The following is a 20,340-nucleotide window of genomic DNA, read 5'->3' as shown; positions in this document are numbered from 1 at the left end:
GGTGTGTTTGTGGAATGGTTATGAACTGAAGAGCAAAAATGTGACTCTTAAATTGGTGTCCGAAACTATCTTTCATCCACTATATGCAGAAGTAGTAATTACATACTGGAATGATCCGGCAGGTTTTAAGCCAAAGACGAGGATGAGACGGAGGAAGAAGAAGAGGGCAAGCCGCACGTAGGAGAAGCACCTCTGTTTTTGAGAATCTGTGTGATGCTCTCATTACCCATCAAGATCGCCATGTAAAGAGGAGTAGCTCCTCTCTTGCTTCTCGCATTCACATTAGCTCCCCTGTCGATCAACGTCTCGACAGCATCTCTGCTCCCGCTCTCCACTGCTAGGTGCAGAGGGGTGTGGCCTTCTACATCTCGACTCTCCACGTCCATTCCGAACTCTGCCAGCATCGCTACTATCTCTGCATGGCCTTTAATGGCCGCCGAGTGGAGAGCTGTTAGACCGTATTGATCGCAGAAGTTAAGGACGCGTCCAGGTTTTTCCAAGAGAGATTTTAGCCGGTCGATCTCGCCGCGTCTCGCCGCGGTAAGAACCCGGTCGCCTCGTTGTAGGATCTCCACCACGTTTTCCTGTTTTACGTTTCACATCAATAAGAAACCAGAGATGAAACGTTTGAAGTAATGTTAAGCTGGAGAAGGTTACCAAATATAAGTTTCCTCAGTTTTAGAGATTTTTTTGATTTTTAAATTTTGTTTTTGAAGGACTGTCATAAGTTTGAGGAGAAATTCCAATTCGATTTGTGAATGAAGCTTCTTTCTGGAAACCATGTCTTACTTGAAATCAAATCTCAAGTTGAAGTTCTATGTACTGCTGTTTCCTAAGATGTCAGGAAAAAATCAAAAGTAAGGATCTGACAATTTACGTGTCCCTTATCTTGAGCCACATCCACAGGCGTGACGTCCTCCGCAGCAATGGAAGGGTCGGCTCCCATCTCTAACAGCTGCGCCACGATCTCCGCCGAACCGTTTGCCGCTGCTCTGAACAGCGCCGTTCGTCCGTCGTCACTTTTCGCGTTCACGTCTGCTCCTCCCTCCACCAGCCGCCTCAGACACAGCAAGTGCCCCTTACTCGCCGCCAAGTGCAGCGGCGTCCGCCCTTGCGTGTCCCTGCTCTCCAGTCTTCCCTTCTCACCGTTCTCAATCAACAACCTCTCCACCACGTCCCCGCGACCGGATACAGCGGCCACATGAAGCGGGGTCCACCCCTTGGACGCTATCCCGACGTCCTCTTCCTTTCCATCAACTGGGTGGTAGTTAACCAGTCCCGCCTCCGCGAATACGTCGAGCATTTCAGCGTTCGGAGCGGTCTGAAGGAGAGCGGCGGCTTCGCGTGGAGAGAGGCAGGGGAGGAGGGTTTTCTGTCGCTTAATAATATGCTTGACCGCGTCGACATCGCCAGCGTTGACGGCGTGGCGGAGGAGGAAGAGACCGACGTACACCACCTTGAGCTTGATATCGTGGGTGGCGCGAGCGGAAGAGGAGAACCAGGTATTGAGTTGGTGATCCCCATTGTCGTTGCTGCTGCTTTCGAGGTCAGGTGCGAGTGCTATCTTGATGAGGAACCTGTCGGATGGGGACTTGGGAAACGAAGGCGGTATCTGGCTCTGTGGCTTGAGGATGACCTGAAAGGAGGTGGAGGCAGCGGGAGGGATTAGGCCATTTGGTGGACTGACGAGGAACTTGTGGGGAGCGGAAGTTTGGACTTTGAAAGCTACTGGGCTGGTGGGTGAGAGGGATTTGAGATGAATTTTGGCTCGGCATTTGCAACCCAAGATGAAATCTATCTGCACTTCTTGCTCTGTTACTTGAACAAGTTTCTCCATTGAAATGGCACTCCCAGTCCCCAGAAAAAAAGATGGAAGGAGATGAGAATTTGCCTTCCTCTTCTGCTTTAACTTTCTCTTCAGAGAGATATGAAAGGAAGGGATGGAATTTCTGTCTTCTTTGAGACAGAGAAAGATGAAAGATTAAAACAAAAGCGGGTTTTGAGCAGAGGAATTGAAGGAGACCCTTCGAGAGTCAATAGGTGGTGTAAGACACTGCTGTCTTTGTCTTCTTTCTCTGGCATTGAAGTAGGACAACTAATCACTACCCTACAGAGTCCAGACCATTGTCTTCGTCTTCAGAAACACAGATCCTGGTTCTTTAGTCCATTTAGATTCACCGACCAGTATCAAGTACTCTTTCACCAGTTAACCCATATAACTGCGTGCAGTTATAATCTCTACGGAATGAGTGTTTCAACAAAAAATCCTTGATTAGGCCGATAAATTTCTCAGAACAATGGCAATGAACTAGTAGTGTTTCAGATATCGATGCTGGACAACTTTCGTTTCCTATTATCAAGGTAGGGATGGATCACTCTTCCGCGTTTCAGAATTCCCAATTTCATCTGTTCACATGTGAGTCGCTCGTTGAATAATAGTTCTCTTGGTTTGCAGAAGAAGACAAGATCATACCACTAGAAGAAAAGTGGTTCAACATTTTTTAAGATCGAGAAGCTCTAATCCTATAATTGAATCATGGAAGTTCTAACATGTGAATGAGCAGCTAAGCATAGAGAATTCTGTCCCTTTTCCATGGAACCCATTACCCATTGATCAGTCTGAGCCTCTGTTCATATTGGATTCACATGAATGAGCAGCCATAGCTAATTCCTTCTCGTGATGCAACTCTGAGACTCCAGTTTTCTCATTGAATGTCTTCAATTTTATTTCATATGATCACTCATAGGAATCAGTGAATGATTGGTCGCTGATGTTATTCTTGATAATCCAAAAAGATGAGCCATGGCTTTGTGCAGATTAAAAACAGACTATGAAGATGGAGAATAATTGACGATGATCTATATATGCATCTTTTGCAGTGATACCTCCAAATCTTTCCACTCACCTCTTCTAATGCTAGTGGCAGTTTTTTGGTAAAACAGGTCTTACAAAATATCAGGAATCCAGACTTCCGAGGTGATTCCATGATCATCACTCAGAGCTTGATGGTGGAAATCCGCCATGGAGAATCATATTAAGATTGAGGATACAAAATGGGTGTTGTCTATTATTAAGATTGGTCAGCAATTTATACGTTTTCATAATGCCAACGAAAAAACAAAGTTAGCTTTAAAGAACATATTATTTTCACTAATAAGTTGAGTCATCCATAAGAATAGGATTACTTCGAATCACTCGTTGAGGAGATTTTTGTTGTAAAATTGTATGTAAATATCACTCTTAAATCAATACAAATTAGTGGTTCACTTCAGTCTCTTATATGGTATCAGAGCAGTTCGTTAAATCCCAAGTATTTACCTTTTTCTAAATTTTATTTTTGAAATCTTTTTCTCTTCCTCTCCGCCTGTAACACCTCTTTGCAATAGCCACTGGCATTGTCACCGATGCCCACAACTTAAATGTTCTTCAGCAAACCATTCAAGTTTTTGTCTCCATCAATTGTTCCTCCTTTGTCGCCTACACTAGTTTGCCAAGTGTGACGACAAGGCATCAATAATTGGAAGAAGAAAAAGAAGAAGAGGGAACCGGCTTCGACGAAAACTCACACTGGCTGAGTTTTCATATAAGCGTATGTGTAAATGATAAAAAAACAATACTTCTCTGGACATGTATGGTTTCATCTTGCTTCTGTTTGTATTTTAGACCGCATGGCTAGTGGCAAGGGTTATCCATTTACTCTTATCTTTGCTAGTGCTTTTTGCTTTGGGTTTGATATCTTGGATAGTGCTCATTCACTTAATAGACAATGAAAGTCCCAATGCCTCAAGTGAAAGTACTTTTATCGGATAAAATAACCCAAAACTTATTAGTTTGTAATGTAAGTGGCGAGTGAAAGTGAAATCACACCCTAAGGCCAGTGAATCCACTTTCACTTGAGTGGTCACTCTCTCTCTCTCTCTTGTTCTACTCATTTTGCCCTTTCACTCTTGTATTTAGATATTATAAAACTAAGTATTTGTTTAAGTATTTTATTTTATATATTTAATTAAATTAAAAAATCTTAATTTATTTTTTTATTTTTAAAAGTTGAAATTTATCTTAGTTTATTAACAAAATAGTTAAATAAAATTATCTTATTAAAATAAATCAATCAGAGTAATTTTATATAATAAAATACCCCCTTTTTTATTTATATATATTCGTGATTTTAATGTTATATTTTACTTCTAATTTAAGAGTGAGAATTTAGATATTACGAAAAGTAACAATTTGATTAAGTATTTGGATATTATAAAATTAAATATTTTTTAATCATTTATTTTTATATATTTAAGTAAAATAATAATAAAATTTATTTATTAATTTAAAACAAGTTAAAATTTATTTTGGTTTAGACAAATAAAATTATCTAAATAAAGTTCAAATTTATTAAAGTAATTTTATATAATAAAATTATTTTTTAATTTATAGAAATTCCTTATTTTTAATATTATATTTAATGACTACCTTAAGAGTGAGAAATTAGATATTGTAAAAGCAATAATTTGATTAACATTTGGATATTATAAAAATAAGGATTTTAAATATTATTTATTAATTTTAAAATATATATAATATATTTTAGTTTATTATAAAAATAATTTTTTGTAATAAAATACCCTTTTTTATTTACATAAATTTATATTTTTTAATATAATATGTAATTATTATTTTAAGAGTGAGAATTTAGATATTAAAAATTAAAAATTTGATTAAGCACTTAGATATTATAAAAGTAATTTTTGTTTAAGTATCTTATTTTTATATATTTAATTAATTAATTAAAATTAATTTATTTTTAAAAATATTTATTAATTCATTTTTCACGCGGATAAGCTTTTCAAGTGTTCGGCCGGTGGCTTTGTAATTTGTACACGCTCCCGACGTGTACTGAGCCCAACATTCCCTCGTCTTCTCTGGTTTTTATGAAATCCCTACTCCTTGTTCCCTTCACTTTCCTCTGCTTTTTCCTCTTGTTCCTCTCTGCTCCTCGTGCTCAGTCACTTTGAGCTCTCACGCTCACCGGGCTCTCCGCAGTTCTTAACCCGCTTTCTCTCTCAAAGGGAGGAAAGGTGGATCTAGTTCTTTGGAAAGATGTTCTACTCTCACCAGCTCCTGGCTAGGAAAGCTCCTATGGGACAGATTTGGTAACCAGATATCGCTGGTTATGACTTGTTCAGTCACATTTCTTAGGTTTGGTTAGCTACGAATTGGTTCTGTTTGAGAATGATTTCCGGTCTGAAATGCAGGATGGCAGCTACGATGCATGCAAAGATCAATAGAAGGAAGCTTGATCAGTTAAATATCATAAAGATCTGGTGAGTTTTAAGTTTTCAATTTGTATTTTCCATCCACCGGTGGTTTTTTATGCTTCATTGTTTATTTTGTTTTTGTGATCTGCAGTGAGGAGATACTGAATCCGTCTGTGCCTATGGCGCTTAGACTCTCTGGCATTCTTATGGGTAAGAGGCGGAACAATAAAAGAAAAAATGAGTTCTCCAATAGTCACTTTTCATTCCGGTCTTGCTTCTCGTATTTAAAACGTTGAGGAATTTTCAGGAGGTGTGGTGATCGTGTATGGGAGAAAGGTGAAACTGTTGTATGGTATGTGTGAACTCTCCCATCCAGAGACAAATCTCATCCTGCTCTTTCTTAGCATCCCAACAATTCTTCAATAATTTATATTCGGATTATCATCTGACATCGTTTTTTTTTTCTTCTTTTTCTCCGTCGCTGTATCCAGACGACGTCACTCGAATGCTGGTAATTAGTGTTTCTATCCTGTTATTATGATTCTTCTTCTTGAATTTGTTGCATGTTCTCTACGAAGTCATTATCTGGTTGCTTACGAAAGAGAAGTATCCTTGCAGGTAGAGAACAACGAGGCACGGAAGACGAAATCAGCTCCGGATCCCACCGTCCTTCCCAAGGGTAGACAGAAAGCCAAGTTAGCTTCTCTTCCCTCCATGTCTAACAGTTTGATTTTACATTATTTTTCCAACATTACACGGTTATACTTCCTTGCTTTTCTCCCTGCGAACTGAAAATATCCTCGTCTTTCCCATTGCGAAGATTGCTGGCGGACAAAAATAGCTGAAGAAGGCGGATTGCCTATGACTTCACACCATCTCAGTGTCACTGGCAGTCTGGCACGGTTAAGAAGATCAAATCCGATGGAATTTTCGTTGATCTTTTTTTCCATTTTCATTTTTCTGTAGGTACGAAGCAGTTACGCTGCAGGACAACGAAGACATGGAAATCGAGCAGCCTCTTCATTTCTCCAACGCTGCTGCAACGACCTCGTTTACCAGCGTTTTGAACATGGTACTTTTATTCTCCTTTTACTATTATACCCTTTTATATTAAGCTTAAGGAACGAATTTAATTTGAGGGTACTTAAGTCATTTAAATTAAACTGAATATTGCGCGCCGGCAAATCTTTCACTCGTAAATATTTCGCCACCTGAGTCTCGATAATGGGCCTTGATCACACGCATTTTGCATGAGTTCCTGACGTTAAATGACAGAAGTAGCCTTTAACGATTAGGAGGGCATTGTTGTGATATCAGCACTGGCATTCTCGTTAATATCTTGCGACAGAAATCTGTTCCAGAGGCAAAAGAAAGTACGCGGTGGTTCTTTTGCCTCGCGCCTTAAGAATTATGCCTCTTTGGGAAATTGCTGAAATTAGGAGTGGGATTTCCGGCTCTGGCTAGACAAGCAAATTCTTATAACATGAATTCGATACTGTTTAAATAGGTCCTTTAATGGTTAAGACCATTCACTGAAGGGGAGTTATCGAATTGATGTTACAGAAGTTGACTGGCTTTGTATCATGATCCTGGCGTCAAATATATAAAAGCTAAATGAAACTTCGATTTTTATCTTCAGGGACTTGATAGTGTTGATGAAGCATACATCAACATCAACCCAGACGAGGACGACCTCTTACAGCATCATCACCATCATCAAGGTATATATATGCCTGACGCTTTCATCCCTGGTAGCCGACCTCTTTCGCCGCAGGGAAATTGAGGCTAGCCCTTTGACAGCCATGTCAATCAGCATTTCCATGACGGGGTGGTGAAGATGAAAGTAAAGGAAACTTTCTTGTTCGCGTTCATCCCTTGTCTGTCTCTTCCAAATCCCATGAATATGTTTGCTGCTAACGAATTCCTCTAATTCTCTTTTTACTGTCAGCTGATATGGAGAATATAACTCTTGTTGAAGACGTCAGTGTGCAAATGCGCGCAACAGATCATGTATTTAACCGGAATGACAGGTAGGATGGGTGTTTCAAAGGGTCTCTACTCGTGCAGTTTTTGCTTGCGCTCAAATTTAGTCTTTTTACCCTGTTCAGATCCACTTTTTTGCACTCATTAAACGGAAAGGTCAACTTATTTGTTACTTATTGTGCCAAAATATCGCTACCAATCTGTAAATTGACAGGTTTGATACGATAGAAGAAGAAGATCGTGCCACTTTCACTCAGTCAGACTACCTGCAAGTTCCTACTCTCATGTCTCCTCTCCCAGAGCAGCGTCCACAAGGTCAGTCAGCGGCCATTGTTACCGTTCTAATTCCAATTAGCTTTCATTTTTGCAAGCTACCTAGAACCTTCATACAACTGTAGGTTCTAACATTTTTTACCCAGATGCGGCAGACATAAGCCAAGAAAGGCGACATGACCACCCATATGAACCACAATCAGAAGACAGGAATAGAGATGGCAAGGTTGTGTACCTGCGAATCTATTATTTTGACATAATAATTCAAGAAAGATAAAAAATAATTTTATTAACTATATAGACTAAACAGGCCGAGCAGGATCCTCAAAGGCGATTTCGTACAAAAAGAAAAGCAAAAGGAATGCCACCAGTCGTTCTAATGGATACGGAGCAAACCATCATCTCAGGTCATATATACCAGAATTGGATTCGATGCAGCTCGGACATTGTCTTAAGAAGAGGGAGAAAGAGAAAGGTACGTTCAAGTCTTAAACGAACCTGTACATTCTGCTTTTTACATATTGGCGATTGATACAATATTTATCTTTATCCTTCCTTTGATGCCATGCACCATTGAAGCTCATGTACCTTTAAGACTATTCCCAACTAAATTCTGAACAAACTACGCAGATGCTTCACCCCTTCTTTTCTTTGAAAGTCAGCAACCTGATGGAGCTTCCACCCGTGGCCCTTATTTCGGCCTTCGAAACGGCTACTGGACAAATTCATTATCCAGCTCCACTTTTGGATCTCTGGCGGAGGTGTTCCAATGTGCTGCCCCAACCTGATTCAGCTTCACGTACGTTGGCTTCTTCTCCCCCAGTGGCATCAAAATATGATCGTTTGATATGGTTTAACTATGGAAATGAAACTGAAATATCAATTATCATGTTACCGCAGGTAGAATTTCCTCGGAGACACCGCAGGAGCCTCTGTCACCCCCAGCAAGAGAGAGACCAATTCCGCAGGATACGCATGAATTTGTCAGTCATTCTGTGAAGCAAAGCTCTCTTCCTCGAATAGTATACAAATTAAGATACAACTACAATAGCTTTTTTTTTTTTTTTTTTTTATGAAACCTGATACAAAGTGTTTCGCTTGCCAGCCTTTTCATGATTTTCAGAGTGGAGACGGGTTCCAAGAGCTACAATTCTCTATCGAGAAGGGTATGCCCATCCATGTCAATATGCAACATGAGGATGTTGCAGCGAAAATGAGCCGTCTTGTAACACCAGGGAGTTCTGGTATCCACAGTGACCCTTCTCTGCGTACAATCGATGTCATACTATTCATTCATGGAATCGTAAATGTATCCTTGGATTTGCAGGATCTACAGCAGGAGAAGGTACAATTCCCAGTGCTTCTTCGGGACAAAATTCCCTTCTGATGGACATGGACCCTGAGCTGCCTTTAGACAGGTTAGTAGCCATAAAACATTCAAGACGATAATTTTTTTTTTCTCTCTTAAATGTGGCATATATTTAGAGAAGTTCTTTGGAGAATAAATTCTCTGGCAAAGTCACTTTTGCTAACCGTTAGTAGGATCTGAGCCAGTATAAAATCGTAGAAGTAAATTATGATTGTGGACAGATCAAAGATAAGACACAGCTCCTCATCAAGGAAGAGCTCCGGCGGCCTTGACCCAGTCTATGAAGAGAATCCATGGCAAGCAAGGGAGGCGGGTTTGCATAAGCTGAGACGAATCTCTGAGTACGAATTAACCCCAGCGACAGGTAAGTCTGAGACAAATAACAAAACTGATATGCCATATCCGGCCTATGTGCTATATCTGTTGCTACAGAGGCTCTAGTATTTGTCTAGTTAACCATTTTGATATCGCAGAACTGATCGTAGAAACTGGACTCACTCAGACGCCTGTTCCCTCAGCCTCCGAACCATGGGTTGCTGGGATCACCCGCACTATTCATACGTGAGCACCCTCTGCTCTTTCATCTTGACAATCTTAACCATTTGAGTTGGGATTATTTGTTAAACCATTGTAACTGCTGGTCAGAAAGTGGGCATTTAATGACATTTCCAATTCCGACAAGAGTCTAGGAAAAATTAAGAAGCAAGTTAACAATTTTTATTGTCTCGTCTTCGATTTGTAGGCATCTGAAGATGCATTTCGACGCTCCTGATGCACCCCGACTTGAATCTCTCAACCAATTGGCGCATGGAATGAACCGTAAAAAGGCTGCCCAGTTATTTTACCACACATGCGGTATGGAAATATTACATCTGTATTCTGTTTTACTAGCTGATTTTGCATAATGTTCTTCAGACTAGAACGAACTCAAGCGTTTCTAAACATCAATTAAAACAATAAAGAAATTTACTTGATCAGGACCGCAAGGGCTTCCACAAGAAATGAAGCACAATACATAAATTGCTTACAAGTCTAGATAATTTACTTGTAGTAAAGTAGTAGCGCCCAGAGATTGAAACACTACGAGAGCCTGTCAAATAGAGGTCTTTTTAAAAGCATTCCCAGCCAAAAAATTTGGACTGAATCAACTAATTTGATATTTTTTCCGCTTTCCTGTTGAGATGCAGTTCTGGCTACCTCTGAGGTTTTGAAAGTCGAACAGAAAGTGGCGTATGGAGACATCTTCATCTCAAGAGGACGAAAGATGTAAATGGACATATTTGCTCCGGGTACTCTGCCATTTTCCCACTTTCATTTAGCTAGGTTTAACATCTAGTTAGACTAACTAGCTTTGATTGTCTACTTCGTGTATTAGTTAGATTTAGTAGTAATGGTTACCTCTATTACTAGCTCTAGCTTTACCAGTTCTTTACTGCTTTGAATAACAATTATGAATGAATGCCCGCTGCAAATCAGTTTTGATCAATATTTCTATAATAGTCACAAGATTCCTACAGAAAGCAATAACAAGACTATACTCTTTTTGACTTATTGTGGATGGCAAAGTCAAGGTTGGTTTCTTTACCTTCAGCCTTTTAGTCAATAATTTGGACGATTATTTTCATCTGCACCTTCATCAAATCCGGATGCAAATCCAACCCTGAAATCCAGCTGCTTTTGATGCTTTGACCGACGTCTCTCATCAAAAGCTTCCCATCCTTCAAACTGTCATGACCATTAGGTGAAAAAAACGTTCAAACAGGGTTGGAGAAAGGATATGGATTCTCTACACCTTAACATAGCTCGAAGACCATATACTGGACTAGGCCATCATAAACAATTTCAGCAGCTCCTGAGAAAAAGTCAAGGTGAGGAAATTATACCTGGCGAAGAAGATCATTTGTGATCTCCGTACGATGTAGATCTAGTGTTGATAGCTGTGAGCACATTTTGAATAGCGTGGGTGGCAGAGATTTGAGCGCATTGTTACCCAAGACCAATGTCTGCATTAAAGAAAGCAAAGGTATAACATCCTCCCCTCCTCCAACCCCCAACCTCCCCCCCCCCTCCAAAAAAAAAGTATAATATCTGGCATTATCTGGAAGCTATTGTGTAGCATTAAGTGCTTTTAAAATAATTTATCATGCTGCATTACACCAAATAAAAAATCATTGCCATTACGTGAAAAAAAGGGACCGACTTACAGATGACAACAAAACCGTAAAGAACAAAGAAGCTTCACAAGGAGTAGGTGAAATCAGATTCAAGTATTTTATCACCTCACTCCGCTACCAGGTTACAGTGAAAAAAGGGACTAACAAATGAAAATCAAGTTAAATATTAAAGAAAAGGTAAAGGGGATGGACCTTCAAGTTAGACAAACTTCCAAATGTTTGCGGCAACTCCACAAGAAGATTGGATGAAAAATCAACCTGCAACATGTTCAGAGCTAAACAAATAAACTTTTGTTCCTAGAATCAAGGTGACTTTTTATTTGGAACTCTTAGGTTGCAAGATTACTTCAACAAGAGCACCACAATTTCCCATACTTGAAGGTAATGAGCTTATCCTGTCAACAAAAGAAAGAATAGAATCAAAGGAAAAAGTTAAAGAGACAGATTGTTTATTTCAGTGGTAAGAGTTAAATTGCCAGTGTACATAAGGTACACAGTATCACATTAAAAGGGCCACTGGACAGAAAATCTAACAAAGCCTGAGAAATCACAGAATATAACTGGATAACTTTTCTATGCAGAAATGGAGCAACCTAAATGCACAGAATTACAATATATCACCTATGTTGAAGTAATACCTGTTGTTGTTTGCTTTCAATATTTGAAGTTGAGAGAGAAGTCCAATTTCATCTGGCAAACCAGTGAGCTTGTTGTTGGAAATATGAAGTTGTTGCAAAGAACTCAAAGCTCCCAATGCAGCAGGCAAAGTAGTTAAACTGTATATATGGTACATTAGCTGATAATCAGAGGGAACATTCTAAAGCAACAGACGTGTCCCTTGAGGAGAATATTAAATTTTACAGATGTTAATTTTTTCAATGGAAAGTGAAAATGAGAAGAGGGGTTAGTGCAAAGAGAAAGTAGAACACCTAGTAAAAGAGAGTGAAAATTAATTCCAGGGCTATCTAGAGAATACATTGTTTATGCAGTGTACGTAAGTGGAAAGTGTGACAGAAAAAGTAGAGACACTAAACCTTCATTCAAATTGGTGGTGGGATAAAGGATGGAATTGTATTACCTCGTTTCACATAAAACTTGCTCTACAGGAAGTGAAGTTTTACCAAAGGCAGTGGAATATCAGTTCCTCTATTTTTATGCATAAACAAGATGATTCACATTCTCTAAGCAATTATTATTCTACCTAAACTATTCACTAATGCACTTTGGGCACTTTTTCTAGAGAATTCACTCTCTCCTAACATTCCCAGTGCACTAACTAGGCCTTAATATCCTCCCATATAAATTTTACTCAGAAAGTTAGAGTTCATATCTAAGCATTCTGAGTAAATAGCAGAAAGTCCATGTTCATTCACCTGCCAATAGATAGAGAACTACCAAACAAGGTTAAACAAATGGAAGCACCCAATTAAATTTTAGGGTCACAAAAGTTCTCATCTACAAAACTTGGCTTGCCATACCAACTTGATTCATCTATTAATACTCAGCGATTGCTCAAAAATGAAGCATAGAACAATTTTATGACTAGAGCATCATGCCTAAACAGAACTAAAGGTGAATCTAGCTGTAAATCACAATAAGCAAATCTAAAATGAACATAGGAAGAAAGATATTTCAGAAACTCGGGCAATAAAGACAGAACTAAAGGTGAATCTAGCTGCAACTCACAATAAGCAAATCCAAAATGAACATAGGAAGAAAGATATTTCAGAAACTCGGGCAATAAATCTCTCTAACTTAAACAACCAAGATGTATGAAAAATAAAATATACATGAAATAGAACGAGTACCGAGAATAGGTTTTCTACAACTATCACTTACTGGTTTTGAGCCAGAGACAGAACAGTTAGAAACTTCATAGATGTAAAACCTTCCCAGCAAATGCTTCCGTCCAAGATTTCATTAGCATTCAGGAGCAATTTCTACAAAAGACAAAACGTGACAGCCCAAACCACATTCAACGAGAGTAAAATTCTCTGTTTTCTAAATCATTGGAGCAAGCTATATTCTTCATGTATGTATCAACTACTGAAAGACTGACTTAAAAATAAAATGCTGGAAAAAATAAGGGTTACCTGGACAGACACCAATAATCCAATTTTAGCCGGTAATTCTTGGATAGAGTTGTTACTGATGTCTAATACTCTGACAGATGGTCCACACATCCAGACTTCCTCAGGTATAACCTTTCAATTTATAACAATAAGGACAAAAATTTACTGGCCTATCGATAATTGCAGGAAATTCAACTTCCAAACAAGCACTTCAAAACAATAAGTCAAACAATGACCATGATCCCTTCTTATGAGTAAATATTTACCTTCAAGCAGCATTCTGACAAGGCTACAACACCAGTCACCTTCCAACGTTCTAAACGGGTTTTCTGAATTGGTATCTCAGTCTTAGCCTGCACAGTCCTGCTGTCAGTTGTCCTCCTCATGTTGGAAGAAGCAGATACTTCTCGAGTGATAGGACCTTCCTGTTGAAGGATATCATATTAGGCGAGCCATAATACATCAAAACAATGCTTGAAAGTGAGGATGTATCAAATACAATGAATCAGAATGAAGAGTAGAGAGCCTTTGGGTTAAGCAAAAGAGAAAAAAGAAGAAGATAATAAGCTAGCCAGTAGTGCAAGGGCAGGGAGGAAAAACAAACTAACGAAAAGGAAGGGAAGAATATGTGAAATCATCCCGTTCCTTAGCTGATCTATTGAGTCAGCTACTTGTTGAGTTGGAGTTTCGAGTAAATTTCCTTCCAAGGTCCATGCCAATGTTCCAAAGTACTCGAAAGAAGTGCCAAAAATGCCATGGCAGTCTTTTTTTTTTTTGTGGATATTATTATGGCAATGAGAAGCGGGGATCAATTAAGAAGAGAATTCCTGAAGGAGAGAGTACCACAAGCCAAAGATAGCAAAGAATGAAAGTGAAAAAGAAGAAAACTAAATGAGCATGGCAGTTTGGAACCGTTTTTTCACGACATCATCACCTTAGTGACTCCCTCTACTCCCAAAGGGCTAGAAAGACTGTCCTTAAAGTTTAAATACTTTCGAACGTCAGAAAGTTGGCTTTTGTAGAATCAGTTATTCCAAAAGAAATAGAGAAGGAGAAGATTATTTAAACATCATGACTCCTAAAAAATCCTTCTGTCCATTGTCAAGCAGCCTAATCCTTGTAAGGCCCGTGTGGTGTCTACTCCAAGGATTCGTTCAACAACAACCAAATAGTTTAATAGTAACACAATTTGAGTGAATGGAACTTGGTTACACTCAAACTCCTAGAGTGGAACAACAAATTTTGAATGTTTGATTGTCTCACACAACAATTACTGACACCTGCATGTACTCTCAGGTCAGTACTCTCTTTGGTGTATCCAATCATATACTCCAAGATAATCAAACCATATGGTAAAGTTGGAGTAACTAGTATGTGACTCTCTCCCAAAAGTGGCGAGGAAATGGGTAGGGTAATCCTAAAGGGGAAGGGGGGGGGGCAACGTATGAAAAGTGCTTCACGGTACCGGAGTGAGAGTCATAAAAAAAGGTGAAAGGACTACCTGATCCAGAGTGACCCCCGTCATACAGTGGGCTACCGTGGAAGTCAACACAGAAACATGGTAGATAATCATGGTTTTGTGGGGCCAAGCCTGAACCAAAATAGTAGTGTGCTTGTTTTCATTAAATAGAGTAGCTTTATTAATCATTGGGGGCAAAGTTGTTCATAGAGGGCATATGCAGAGGTAGAGACTTGTAATTTTTATAAATTTCTTTTTTGTTGAATGTTAAAATGCAGAAAGTAGGGATTTCATCCCTTTCTTTGCCTAGTTTGATTGTGAAGAATAGTAGAAATAGGTAGACATGGGGATTGAAAAACCTAGCTCATGTTTTGTCAATTACGGAAGATTGCAAATGAGAATGGGAGAGAAGGAGCGAAAATTGTGTGCTTCATCTCTCCCCTCATCCTGTCTATTTTATTTATAATGAAGAGAAGCTTAGGAAAGTCCAATCCTCATTAAAAAATGAGATTGAAAAAACCTAATCCAAAAGCTAAACCAACTAGGAGAACATGATAAAAAAGGAAATATACTCCTAGGAAACAAAAACATAAGACACCAATGAGGATTACGCCTCTTTGTGTGTTGCATGCTTAGTCACTTGTGTGGACTGCATGCTAACTCCTGAGTTCTACATTTAGGATCTTCAATACCAACAATTGTTTGTGTTTGTGCCTTCTTTTCTCTCTCCATGTTTGGTTACTTCTCCTTCAACCTTACCCACCTCACACCAAGCTTGGAAGGCCCATTGTTTCCTTCTCTCTCTGATATGGAAGCCACATGATCTCAACATTAATGGTGCTGAAAAGTTAACTGGTCTTGAAGAGATCTTATGCTAATTCTTAATTTTTTTAAAAAAAGAGTCAAAAAGAAAATCATTTGTGAGAAAAGTACATGGAAAAGCAAATCATTGCAGGAAAAGTAGAGGTAAACAAAAAGGATCACCGTGTTGAAGTATAGAGTTTGTTGATTTCAAGGGACAACACATAAACACAAGAGATCTCAAGGGAAGAAGATAAGAGAGGAACTCTAGCTCTTGGGAGAGAGGAGAGAAGAAACCACGGGAGAGAGGGAAGAGGAAAAAAGAGAGGTATATGGACGAATTTGAGCCAGGAGGAAGAGACTTGAATGCTTCACCCCATGCCTTGAGGTTGTATTTATAGTTGTAGGAAGGTGCTTACAATGACTATAATGCCCTTAGGGCTACATGCTTCAAAAAAAAAAAAAAAAAAAAGAGGACATACACCAGCTTGCATATTTACAATTTTATGCCATCTCTATGGAAGTTGCCACCCCTACAAAAAGGGGTGTCTTTTAACAGAGTCAATAGATAGTCGTCAAGAGGGGGGACTTCTCCAATAGTTGACCTTCCTATTTATAGACACTTAACGAGCCATTACATTAGAGGGATAACAAAAGACTAACTGCAAGTAGCTCTACCAGCTATGTGGAACAATCAAACACATGTTTACAATTGTCTAAGGAGTGGTTGAGTGCAAATGAATTGCCACCATAGTTTCCTTTTGGTGTCTTCAGAAGTGTTGTTGCAGTTGGCACACATTGATCTTGCTCAAGAGGTAGCAGCTAGTATGGTGAGGAGGCATATCTCATGATTCCTAATAAACCTGAGTGAAGTTACTCAATGTAGCTGCAATTTACTAGTTCAGGTGTCAGGAGTTGAAAGTAACACAATTCAACCATGATATCAACAATGTGGCGAGATCAAAGAGGGATACATGCAGCCTATGAGAAGTTTAACTTGCAATCCGGATATGATGCCCTTTAGCAAGTTTGACCAAAGACCATGGCTTGAGTGGAAGCAATTTACTTATGTTGTAAAATATAAGAAAATAAAATGTATCTAGAACCTATTTAAGCATACTAATATGGGCCCAGGAATTTGCTGAAGAACCTTCAAATCTAAGATATCTAGTTCATTCTTAGCGTCTCCAAAAAAATATCTGTAGTTGAGGCACACTGCCAATGTCGTGGATGGAAATCCTAAGTCCATAATTGACGGAGCACAGTTGTTTATATTTAAAGAATAACAAAGTTGAATGCTTCCTCTAGAGTGTGAATACCTTAGATTTCAGAAACAACTAAGAAAACTATAATTTGAATTCAAGTTTAATGGTAAAAGGTTAGGTTTCTGCAGCTACTAAGAAAACTAACAAATAGAGAAATACATATGAGGGACTTTTATAAGCATAAAAATCAACAAAATAAGAAATTCCTATGGTGTCTAGGAAATAGACTCTAATTCTGATTTTCTAAATCTATATCTACTTGCTGGAAAAGAAAATCAAAATAGGAAGCATCTTCTAATCTACAGAGTTATTCAGTTTATGCTTCCGTAGTTTAGTAGCAAAGACTCATGCTTAAAATAGGAAACTTCCTTTTAAAAGAGGACTTTCTAATTGAAGCCTTTACCTAAATAGCAAGCTGCTGAGTGATACTTCCCTTAAAAAAACAATAAGTTACTATCAAATAAAACTTTTAATTTGATTTGGCTTGAAATAGGAAATTACAACTTAGAGAGACTTTCTACGAATCTAAAGTAAGAGATTCAGGCCTCTTTAAATGAACTCTACTTCTTTCTCCTTCTTTCATAAACATGAGAGATTTTGGGGTGATCTCTAGTCCTCAGATATTTTTCAGCTAGATCTTACACATGGGAACTACATCAATGATCTTGGGCTGTCACATCCAAAGTCTTGGTAAAGTTGTAAAAAATCATCTACCAATAGACAGGTTATTATGAGTGACATGACCTGTAACGGAAGTGAATAAATGAATCATAGAGAAAACTATGATAAAAGTTACTAAGGTTTAACATAACTGGTAAGTGTGGTGCTTAAAAACACTACAAAACTGTTAAAAATAATATAAAATTAAAAAAAAAAGTACACAGCCAGGAGAGAATGAATGTAAAGTTTACCCCTTGGTGTAAACCATGAGAAGCCATGAGCATTACTTTCGATCCATCGGATACTTGGGAGGACTTCAAGGTCATTGTGTCAGTGAGAACTTTCCCTGTTATAGTATAGTAAGGTTAAGATGTTCGTAATCACTTTTCTATACTAGATTTAACATTTGCAACTGAAAGCTTACATGATAAGAGTAGAGTAATCAGAAAGTAGGGATAAATAAAAGGATAAAGTTAGTCTGGTTAAATTCAAAGAATGTAACTTTCCTCAATAAGGTTCCAATAAAAATAACAATGAATTTGCACCTTCAGAACATAGAGGGAGAGAGAGAAAGAGAGAGAAGGAACAACATCTTCCAGAAGAACACTACATTGTAGGGCTTACCATTTTGGATCTGTGGATTTGGTTAAGATTTACATGATAGAAGGTTGTATGGCATTATAGAGTGACCCGATGTTACTTTCCATATGGAAAGATTTTGTTTGAGATGGTTAGAAATATAATAGAACACAATCTTGGACAAGTATCACCGGGCTTTGGACCTAAACTGAGGCAATCTTTACTATATACCGTATCCTTCACTAGATTATCAACAGCATTTCATAGTTTTTCTGCTGATGATGGTCGTCTTCAGTATTTATCAACTTTATTAAATGGTGAATCCTGGATGGAGTAAAGCAGGGAAGGCCCATAAACTGATTCCCTAAGTCGGTCTTTGGATGTATAAGTTGCATGCAGAAGGGGCAATGATTTCTCTTACGGAAAACTGGATGAACATCTCTTAATTGACGATGATACAGGAAGAATCCAACTGCCAGGACCAAATGTGAAGAAGAAGATAGGCATCCCATGTTAAATGGTTCAAATTAATGACTTTCGAAAAATATATGATTGTCTCAATTAAAATATTTCCTCCTGACTCCGGCTTCATGCCAACTCATTCCTAAAAGTTAGAGAATCTGTAACAGAGAACATAGGTAAATTTTTTTCTCTCCTGAAAACGTTAAGGAAAAGTGTTGAAAGAATGACAAATTCCGAACAGATCTTATTTATTTCGAATTCACAAGTTAAAGAAATAGTTGGTGACTATGTTTTAAAAAAAAAAGTGAAAAGGCATGTCAGAGTGAGGACGAATTCGCGCACCTTTGAAGATGAGCTTTTGTCCGCGTGGGAGTACATTTGTCAGCGGTTGGAGAGCAGATTTGAGGTCTTTAACAGTAGAATCCGATGAAAGAGTGACCGGGATATTGCGCCCCATAAATTTCACCACGAGATTGATACTCGAAGCAGAGAAGTCGGCAGAAGCCCCTTCCATTGCTTCTTCCTCTTAGAATCTTACTGCCTTTGGCCAGTTCCTTCAAACTTTCTTCGATTCCACGACAGGTTACCAGTAACATGTTCGACGAAAAGCCCCACATAAATGAGTCACGCTCGCGTGCGGTTCCCTTACAATCAGTACTCTAGTCGCTGGGACCTGCGGTGGGCAGATGCGGGTATGATTAGCTGACACCGTCCCCCTTGTGGCCTGCAATTCTGCAAAGCTCGACTGGGGTGTTCTATTTTTCACTTAGAAAAACACAGGGTAAAGAAAACAGCCGAACTTCGAAGTTTTGGAGTATGGAAACTACATATTTGTGCAAGAATCTTTTTCTTCATCGGAAGGGAACAAGGTAACCTCATTGGATTAGGGGTGGTACCAGGCAAAATCGGCTCAAAACCTTTGGACATCCGCGTGCTCAAACTTGAAATAAATTTTGTTAAGTATAACAAGCCATGCGATTTTCCAAATTTGGCTTGTTAGCCGACTCGTTAACGTATTTTTTTTATGAAATACCATTTTACTTTTGTTAATTCCTACTTTAATTAGTTGATAGTTGCTCTTAGTTACTTCAAAGATGATCGATCTTTCTTTGACCCTTTTGGGTTCATCAACATCTAATGTTGTTGTTTGATAATAAAATAAACACTATTAATAGAAATATTTGTTCTTTTTTAGGTCTATTAAACTAATTATTATATATTAATATGCTCTATTGTGATAGCTTGGAGTTCAAGGGTACTAATTTTTTTTATTTTTTAGTTTTAAATGTAGGTTTGAGCTTGAGTTCTAACTCGATCAAAAATTTTGGGCTTGATCTCAATTATAATTTTAGGCTCAAAGCTGAACTCAAATTCAAGTTTGAGTTCAAAATATTCAGATTAAACCAAGCTCGAACATACACCGGTATTAAAGCTTCCGTATGAATTGTGAATACTTTAGACAAGTACCGTTAACGTAGGAACACCGTATCATTTTTTTTGTCCTATAATTTTACCCATAATTTTAGTTAAGAAATTGAGTAATGCAGGTACAATTAGGGGTGGTAACAAGTCAAACCGACTCACAAACCATTTGACCTCCACTCGAAAAAAGCTCAGCTCAATTCAATTTTTACTTGAGGTCAAATTCTAAATAAAGCTTGTTAAGTATAACAAGCCAAGCTCGAGGTTTTCCAAACTCAGTTTGTTAGCTCGTGAATTGACTTGTTAGCATAATTTTTTTTTATGAAAATACCCTTCACTCTAATTGCTCCCATCAATTTCCTCTTTAGTTGATTAATAGTTGCTCTTATTTTCCTCAAAGATAATCAATCATTCAACCTTTTTGGGTTCCTTACCATCTAATATTGTTGTTTGCCAATGGAATAAATACTATCGATCGAGGTGTTTGTTTATATTATACTAGTTATTATACATTAGTATGCTCTATTGCAAAGTCTTGGACTGTTTCTCCGCTCTTGTGACACCCATG

The 20,340-nt window shown here is 38.3% G+C and overlaps 3 protein-coding genes across 3 annotated transcripts; 1 reads left to right on the top strand and 2 right to left on the bottom strand.

The window, feature by feature from the left end:
- Positions 1–70: 70 nt before the first annotated feature.
- On the bottom strand, positions 71–1,973 carry LOC137936320 (protein VAPYRIN-like). The gene is made up of 2 exons (XM_068780911.1): positions 878–1,973; positions 71–584 (listed from the first exon to the last, which is right to left on the bottom strand). The coding sequence occupies exons 1-2, from the start codon at positions 1,835–1,837 to the stop codon at positions 126–128; spliced, it is 1,419 nt and encodes a 472-aa protein (XP_068637012.1). The 5' UTR covers positions 1,838–1,973; the 3' UTR covers positions 71–125.
- A 3,122-nt stretch (positions 1,974–5,095) lies between these two features.
- Positions 5,096–10,161, top strand: LOC137943099 (sister chromatid cohesion 1 protein 1). The gene is made up of 20 exons (XM_068788793.1): positions 5,096–5,148; positions 5,251–5,319; positions 5,405–5,463; positions 5,561–5,605; positions 5,745–5,764; positions 5,872–5,948; positions 6,220–6,325; positions 6,893–6,974; positions 7,202–7,283; positions 7,451–7,551; positions 7,635–7,735; positions 7,820–7,984; positions 8,140–8,308; positions 8,410–8,531; positions 8,633–8,753; positions 8,837–8,927; positions 9,100–9,242; positions 9,352–9,439; positions 9,621–9,733; positions 10,066–10,161. The coding sequence occupies exons 1-20, from the start codon at positions 5,096–5,098 to the stop codon at positions 10,146–10,148; spliced, it is 1,890 nt and encodes a 629-aa protein (XP_068644894.1). The 3' UTR covers positions 10,149–10,161.
- A 149-nt stretch (positions 10,162–10,310) lies between these two features.
- On the bottom strand, positions 10,311–19,243 carry LOC137936275 (LRR repeats and ubiquitin-like domain-containing protein At2g30105). The gene is made up of 10 exons (XM_068780863.1): positions 18,693–19,243; positions 17,561–17,655; positions 13,391–13,549; positions 13,146–13,256; positions 12,892–12,992; positions 11,691–11,828; positions 11,399–11,447; positions 11,245–11,310; positions 10,762–10,881; positions 10,311–10,603 (listed from the first exon to the last, which is right to left on the bottom strand). The coding sequence occupies exons 1-10, from the start codon at positions 18,862–18,864 to the stop codon at positions 10,478–10,480; spliced, it is 1,137 nt and encodes a 378-aa protein (XP_068636964.1). The 5' UTR covers positions 18,865–19,243; the 3' UTR covers positions 10,311–10,477.
- Positions 19,244–20,340: the final 1,097 nt, after the last annotated feature.

Source organism: Aristolochia californica, unplaced genomic scaffold, assembly GCF_029961685.1.
Source record: "Aristolochia californica isolate CCGP_79_NKW_82.1479 unplaced genomic scaffold, dmAriCali1.0.hap1 SCAF_10, whole genome shotgun sequence".
NCBI lineage: Eukaryota > Viridiplantae > Streptophyta > Magnoliopsida > Piperales > Aristolochiaceae > Aristolochia > Aristolochia californica.
This window is presented reverse-complemented; position numbering and strand designations above follow the sequence as displayed.